Source organism: Crassostrea angulata, chromosome 3 (genome assembly GCF_025612915.1).
Source record: "Crassostrea angulata isolate pt1a10 chromosome 3, ASM2561291v2, whole genome shotgun sequence".
Taxonomy (NCBI): Eukaryota; Metazoa; Mollusca; class Bivalvia; order Ostreida; family Ostreidae; genus Magallana; species Magallana angulata.
Window position 1 is genome coordinate 20,778,751 of NC_069113.1, and position 8,418 is coordinate 20,787,168.

General features: G+C 34.1%; 1 protein-coding gene across 1 annotated transcript; it reads right to left on the bottom strand.

The window, feature by feature from the left end:
- Window positions 1–2,227: 2,227 nt before the first annotated feature.
- LOC128178873 (5-hydroxytryptamine receptor 3A-like) lies at window positions 2,228–3,766 on the bottom strand. The gene has a single exon (XM_052846259.1). It carries the CDS (start codon window positions 3,738–3,740, stop codon window positions 2,439–2,441), a length of 1,302 nt encoding a protein of 433 aa, XP_052702219.1. The 5' UTR covers window positions 3,741–3,766; the 3' UTR covers window positions 2,228–2,438.
- Between the last annotated feature and the right edge of the window lie 4,652 nt (window positions 3,767–8,418).

Genomic DNA, 8,418 nt, shown 5'->3' on the forward strand with positions numbered 1-8,418 from the left:
GAGCAGCATAGTTGTTGCTTAAAAAATAGTCAACATCATAATAGATGTGAAAATAGAGCAGCATAATTGTTGCTTAAAAAATAGTCAACATCTAAATAGATATGAAAATGGAGCAGCATAGTTGTTGCTTAAAAATAGTCAACATCTAAATAGTTGTGGAAATGGAGCATAACAGTTAATGCTAAAAAAATAAGCATGATGACTACGGTGATGTCAGATGGATGGTTACAATTAAGCATTTAATCATTATTTTTTAGCTCACCTGAGCTGAAAGCTCAAGTGAGCTATTCTGATCACATTTTGTCTGTCGTCCGTCTGTCCCTAAACTTTTCACATTTTCAACATCTTCTCAAGAACTACTGGGCCAATTTCAACCAAACTTGGCACAAATCATCTTTAGGCAAAGGGGATTCAAAGTTGTGAAAATTAAGGGTCACACTCGTTTTCAAGGGGAGATAATTAGAAATTAATGAAAAATTCTGAGAAATTTTCAAAAATCTTCTTCTCAAGAACCAGAAATCCAGGAAAGCTGAAACTTGTGTGGAAGCATCCTCAGGTAGTGTAGATTCAAAGTTGTGAAAATCATGATCCCCGGGGGTAGAGTGGGGCCACAATTGGGTGGGGGGGGGGGGGTGTCAAAGTTTTACATAGGAATATATAGAGTAAATCTTTAAAATTCTTCTTCTCAGAAACTAATGAGCCAGGAAAGCTGAAACTTGTGTGGAAGCATCCTCAGGTAGTGTAGATTCAACGTTGTGAAAATCACGATCCTCAGGGGTAGGGTGGGGCCACAATGGGGGGTCGAAGTTTTACATAGGAATATATAGAGTAAATCTTTAAAAATCTTTTTCTAAGGAAACTAATGAGCCAGGAAAGCTGAAACTTGTGTGGAAGCATTCTCAGGTAGTGTAGATTCAAAGTTGTGAAAATCATGACCCCCGGGGGTAGGGTGGGGCCACAATGGGGGTCGAAGTTTTACATAGGAATATAAAGAGTAAATCTTTAAAAATCTTCTTCTCAGAAACTAATGAGCCAGGAAAGCTGAAACTTGTGTGGAAGCATCCTCAGGTAGTGCAGATTCAAAGTTGTGAAAATCATGATCTCTGGGGGTAGGGTGGGGACAATGGGGGGTCAAAGTTTTACATAGGAATATATAGAGTAAATCTTTAAAATTCTTCTTCTCGGAAACTAATGAGCCAGGAAAGCTGAAACTTGTTTGGAAGCATCCTCAGGTAGTGTAGATTCAAAGTTGTGAAATTCATGATCCCTGGGGGTAGGGTGGGGCCACAATGGGGGGTCGAAGTTTTACATAGGAATATATAGAGTAAATCTTTAAAAATCTTTTTCTCAGAAACTAATCAGCCAGGAAAGCTGAAACTAGTGTGGAAGCATCCTCAGGCAGTGTAGATTCAAAGTTGTGAAATTAATGATACCTGGGGGTAGGGTGGGGCACAATGGGGGGGGTCAAAGTTTTACATAGGAATATATAGCGTAAATATTTAAAAATCTTCTTCTCAGAAACTAATCAGCCAGGATAGCTGAAACTTGTGTGGAAGTATCCTCAGGTAGTGTAGATTCAAAGTTGTGAAAACATGATCCCGGGGGGTAGGGTGAGCCCACATTGGGGGTGGGGGTGTTAAAGTTTTACATAGGAATATATAGAGTAAATCTTTTAAAATCTTCTTCTCAGAAACTAATCAGCCAGATGATTCTTTATAATTGTTAAGACTTTGGCTCCAGGACAATTCTTTGGCCTCACAAGAAGGTTCAGAGTTTGATGTAGCTTAATATCCCATATATAAACAATTGTAAGGGATCTTTTTGAGGACTGCAATACTCAACATGTGATATGACTATAAAATCATCCTGTTAGAAAAGGGACTAATGATTATAAACATAAGAATATCCAGGGGGAAAAATGGATTTTATTTATACAGGATCTACATGTATTATTGTACATTGTCCAGATTGTTTGTATTGTGACTCCATTAAGCTGATTTTATCATACCTATTGTTCCTCAGGTGAGCGATGTGGCCCATGGGCCTCTTGTTTTAAAAGATGTGGTCTCATAATTGTAATGGTGTGTGTATACAAATTGAATAACGCGCGCTAGTATGCCCATACTGTTGCACTGAAATTAATGATTTAATGCTTATATTTACATTTACATGTAATAACTAATTAATAAATTGAATTCATTTAACTGTTACAAAATATTTTCAGCAATAAAATGTTTATCAGGGTAAATATAAGGGAAACTATTTTCTTGCGGCAGAATAGTATTTCTAGTGACAAAAATATCCAGTAACTTTTTGAGCATATAGTTCTAGAAATAGATAAAAATGCAATAACAATAACAAAGATACATTATCAATCAATCACTTAACATTTTGTTCATTAAACTGATAGTATATTTTGTTTTGCATGCTACATAGATTTAGTTTTGTTCTGCTTGAGGTCCCACACCAATAAATGTCATAAAAAATATGGTAATTAATACAAACAGAATGGCATACACATTTATAAAAACTTTATCGAGAGTACAAGATATTGTTTTGTAATCTGTGTCAGAGTGGTTTGTCTGTTTTTCTTCATTGTCAATATGAATATCCGTGGCAGTGACTTCAATCACAGCATTCCGAATTTTGGTCTTTGGGCTCCTCATAATTCCCACTACCATTCTAGAGAGGACAGATTTCGGAGACAGACCCTCGACTGTGAAATGAATGTCAGAAATAATAACAACGCTCAACGTGATCAGAGAACTGTAGGCCAACACCGTGAACATGTAGATTGAAAACAACGAAATTGTCAGACTAGATTTTGGAATGTAGTCTGTGAGTAGAGACAGAAACACAGTAAACGAAAGCAACACAGTGATGGCGTAAGACACTCGCTCGCCTGATTCAACCGGTAACATAAAGACGAACAGATTGACAATGGCTAGAAATATTATGGGAGCAAATATGTTCAATATGAAGAAGGAATGGCGTCTTTGAATTTTTATAATTATCCGTAGGACTGATGTATACATTTTTTCATCATTGTCTACAAAAAGCTTTATGCTTTCGAGTTTCCAAATTGGATTCTCTTCAAACACGTGTTCGTTTACGTGATTTGCAACGAAGATTTCTTCGTAATATGTGGCTAAGGTAACAATTTCAATTAGGCACTTTTGAGTGTCGAACGGAAAGTACCTCGAATTTGGCGAACACAGTGTAGAAGAACGAACTCCGACGGTATATTTTGAAGTGCCATTATACAAATATACAACACTTCGAGAGTTGTCCGTGTCAATAGAAAAGGTGTCGAACGCATTAGGACTAAACAGACGGGGTGTCCACACTTTGGATGAAGGAATGCGAAGGGCGGAAATATTGTGATAGGACGCAGGATTCCATTTTAGAAGTTCATCAGTCCAAGAAAGTTCGAGACCAAGGGACATACTTAAGGTTCCTCCTATCTCGTCATAGTTAATAATAGCTTTTAGAAAGACGACCACAGAAATCGTTACAGGTTTCTTATGATCCAAAACTGGATGTATGTCTTTGGAGTAATTTTGCAAAAGCAAGGTATGAAGATACCTTTTCACTTGGTAGAAATTCGAACTTGAATTGTCACGGCCTACTGAATATCCTAAAACATACAGCAAAATGCAAAAGCGTATCGCCTTGATCAAATTCATTGTGGAATGAATATTCGAGACTGTGTTTTCGACTATATTAGAACAGTTAGGCATGAATTCATCTGAAAAAAATCAATTATCGCTACATTTTTATTGATCACATTTATCAAGCACAACTTTGTTTGTTTAATAGAAGAACTTTTAAATCTCAAGTATATCAATTACTTCTCTAGTTCTTTGAATTTGTCCACAATCTTTTTGATAAATATTTGAAATATATATTTATAAGAAAGAAGAATAAGACGGTAGTAGTATTCCATTTTTGTCCATATAAACTGATGAATGTTGCATGTACAATGTAGTTAACGCAACGCAGTTTTCATATATTTCTGCTCTGTTTGATATTTTTATAAAAAAAGCTTGGTGGGTAACAAATTACCCATCCCTTTAGATATAACATAGAGTTTTAATATCATTTAATTTGCCACAAACTATCTTATAAATTAAAAATCTAATAATTGAGCTTTAAAATCTTAACGTTTTTCTGTTATCTTTAGACAGAGCTTTTTTGTCTAAAGGAGGGAATTATTACTTAGAAATGGCAACGACCATCAGATCCTCTTAATATGACTCAAACGATAGTATGATATGGAAAAAAATTATTTGATATAAAATGTGCATGCTAAGACATAACAAAATCAAAATTATTAAACGAAGACTTTCAATCGAATTGTCCCAATACTTGTATGAAAACAACGTACTCTTAACAGACAGTTAACAGACGCTATTATCAGAATCAAAGTACTGAAGAACTGACGGGAGTTGATTCTATCGATGTTTATTTATTTTAAAATCAATGATATGTTATTTTGCATGACAAGTAGATGTAGTCTCTAATTTGAATTATGCACATTTTTATAATATGAATTTTTGGACTTTTTTGACAAGAATGTCGAGAAACCCCGATATGAATCACGATAAATAATATTTAAAGATAAAATGAATTCCATCAAACTATGTATCAGTAATAGAAATATTTCTCGAAAATTGTATGGATCCAAGCAATATTGAACTCTAGTATCGTTCAACCAAACGCTCGGCTGACACCGTAATTCTCCGACAAGGATTTACAGAGACAACTGAGCGTCGAGTTGAACGAGACTATATTGAACTCTGGCGTAGGAATACATACGACTACAAAAAATATTTAAATTGTTCGTACCATTTAAAGTCTGACTATTTTCAAGGTTTTTATAAATAAGTTTCCTTGAAAAACAATGCTTTAGCATACATTACATCAAATTTATCAATTATTTTCAAGAACTAAGTCTTGTCAGCAGCATTGATTTGTACTGAGGTCCAAACACTGTTTCACTTTCGGTTTGTCTGAGTAACTGCATAGGAGAGTTGATTAAAATCAACTCCCAAAAAAGACATTTTCAGAAGTGCAGCATCTCTAAAAGTTTTCAATGGTGAAGCTCAATGGTAAAAAGATGTTAAAAAGTACCGTAATACGAACTTGCATTTTTTTTTTTATAGTTCTTCTAGGTTTACATTTTCTGTAAACCTAGATAAATACATGTACACTACAAACTTGACCAGCAGAGGTTATAAAAACATGGATATATGAATCAAGTGTTACTAAATTTAATGTCCAAAACAACTCGTTTGTTTACACGTGTTATTCTGGTTGAGTTTCAACAATTCATTAACTGATAGGTGAAGACTTTGAATGCCTGAGGCCCCCTATATGATTAAATGTCTTATATTTCTTCTTGTTTCTGTTGTCATAATTTGGTTTTATTATTTAACTATATATATGTAAAGCTTGCATCTTCTATATGTCTCGTCATTAAAAATCCACTTTTGGAGTCTAATATATAATAATATTACAGAATGATAAAATGTTGATTGAAACAACAGAATAAACATATTCTAGTATTCTTTTTAATATATTCACACTAGATAATATCCCGCTCAAGCGCAGGAATTATAAACACTTTACACATTAAAATGATGCAATGCTGAATATGTAGAACCATATTTTTGTTTAATTTTGAATATGCTGTGTCCTTTCCTAATTGCTTTCATAACATATTCTTAAAAATAAAAATAAAAATAAAAAACCAGCATGGCGGGATATCTAGGAGAACGTGCAAGGATGAAAAATATAAATTGAATTGCATGATATTTACACGTAAGTGGCCATAATTCTTTTTGTTGCAACTGACTGAGAAAAAAAACCCGTTAACTTTTTGTTTATTTAATTTAAAACCAGTGAGTAGGTATTTACGCGCCGTTTATCTAAATTTTGCTATTTTTAGGTCAAATTTCCCTATTAATGATATTAATTTTGCCATTGTTCCGAATAAGAATTTCAGATAAAAGACTTTTAAGTTATAATGAAAATAAATTGCCCCCCCCCCTCCCTTATACTTCCCCGTTTTATGCATACACCATTTATTAATATAGACGTAGAACACAATCTGTCCATTGTTTACAATTCAATGTATAAGGTTGACAACTAATGTGTCGTGTTAAAAATATATGAAACCAAAGTTGTCAGATAGCCCAATGGTTAACTCACCCTTCACTTTTTTCCACAACTTTAATAAGTCTAATCGCATTCATCGGCACCCGTTCTGGAAAGTTCTTTCCATTAAAACTAAAATATTATCAAATTAATCCATTTATTTATTAAGTTTTTTTTAATTAACCATAGACTGCCGATCAAAGATTTAGGCCTGCGATGCATGGAGAGCAGTCAACCCGCATCCTTGGATACCCTGTTCTTTAAAGTTCTCTCCGATTTTCTCACCATAGGTCGTGCTTTCCATCAAAACTAAAATCATATCAAAAATTATCCATTTATTAATTAAGTTTTTTTAATTAACCATATATTGCCGATCAAAGGTATCAGCCTTCGATGCATGACGAACTATCAACCTGCGTCCTTGGTTACCCCTTTTTTGAAAGTTCTATCCGATTTTCTCACCAGAGGTCGTGCTTTGCAAGCGTCTATCCATCAAAACCAAGTTGCAGGTATGCAGCTCTAAGTGGGGACCTGACTAATACAAAAATTAAATGAGAAATTTGTCCGGAACTAAAATCGCACATTCAGGAAACGAATTTACTCACCTTATTTATTCAACATTTGTCAAATCTTAAAGCGACATGGTGACGCACGAACCCATGATTCAGCAAATATCGAATTTTTACAGGATTTCCATATATTTCATATATAATATAAAAAGACGAACTTTTGAAAAATTACGGTCTTCCAAAGTAAATAAATCAAATTAAAAAAAGAAAAATAGAATTAAGCGTAGGGCCAATACAAAAATATTGAGTTTTCCTTCCGCTTCACAGCCACGCAAGCGCAGGGGAATGTAAATATTGCAGCGAGGCATATATCATGAACCAGAAACCTCTCACTGAAACATGATGTCTTCAAGAACTATATATTTATTAAGACGCATTCTCTATAAACGCATAAGTCTCATCAAAGACATCGAATTAGCTTCTAATTCAATTTTTTTTCAGTGCAAATCCCATTGTAACTATTTTTACACATAGATCGCAAGCACGTGACATTATACCAATGTCCAAAACAACTCGGTTAGTTTACATATGCAATTTTCGGATGAGTTTTTTGATGACCTTAAAATTGATAGGTGATGACATGATGCATGAATCCTTTGGTATGATAAAATTTCGAGTAGCTTTATTTTTTTTATTTCCGTTGTCATAATCAAAAAGTAAAACATCTATTTTGAGTAACTGTGCCACTATAATTTCTATGTGTACCCTAAATAAGTACCTAGTAAATATATTCACTCTTTACGTAAGCATTAACTATCTTTTCATTGTAATTATACCCGGTATTTGATGCAAACTCCCAACGACTTAAATCTGCCAAAGCGTATCCATCACCTTGCTCTCATTTTTGCTATTTCTGCCTGGTTTATCGAAAATCAAGTACGATTTTAATTTGAAGTTCTCAATAATTATTTATCAGGTAAAATTCAATCATAGCTTACGGACATCATATCACACGTGTTGAAATACCAAAGGTTTAATCAGTTACTTTGATGCAGGCGTTTCGTAGTATACACATATAAATGTATATTTGAAAAATGAAGTTTTAAAATGGTTGTGGAAAAACATTTATTTGCATAATAAATAAGCCTTACAGGAGAGCGGATTACACTGGGATTAATTGTGAAATCAATAAGTGGGTTGATAAGTTTCTGCCATTAGAGAGAAATAAACTCAAATTAAAACAGGAGGATGGGCAATGTAATCTATTGCTTAATGATGCATGCTCTTGTTAAATGTAAAGCGGATTATCGAAGGCAATGAAAAGACAGGAAAACGTCCAAGTTACATGTGTACATGTATGCAACTGTAAGTGAGGACCTTAAAACCTGATACCGCCTTTCTATGACCATATTAATGGCTAATACAAATAAAACGAGACACTTCTTGGCTTTTAATATAGAGGAGGCTGGGTGTTCAACAAAATTTCAATGAGATCTACCTTAAATTCATTAAAGAACAAGATAGGATAAGGGCCATTTATGGCCCCCTCAGCAAATATGTTCATTTTACTACCATGCATAGTATTGACCTCAGCAATCAACATGATAGGATTTTTTTCTTGGTAACCCTTCAGTATAGTTGCCTAGCAACGAAACAAACGTGACCATAGTTTCGGTCTAAATACTTAGTAAATATAATTTTTCCACCTAGATTTTTTCGGTACCAAGAAATTTGTCCGGAACTACATTGC

Excerpts from the sequence above, each read along its gene's own strand:
- LOC128178873 (XM_052846259.1), bottom strand. The coding sequence starts at position 3,740 with ATGCCTAACTGTTCTAATATAGTCGAAAACACAGTCTCGAATATTCAT.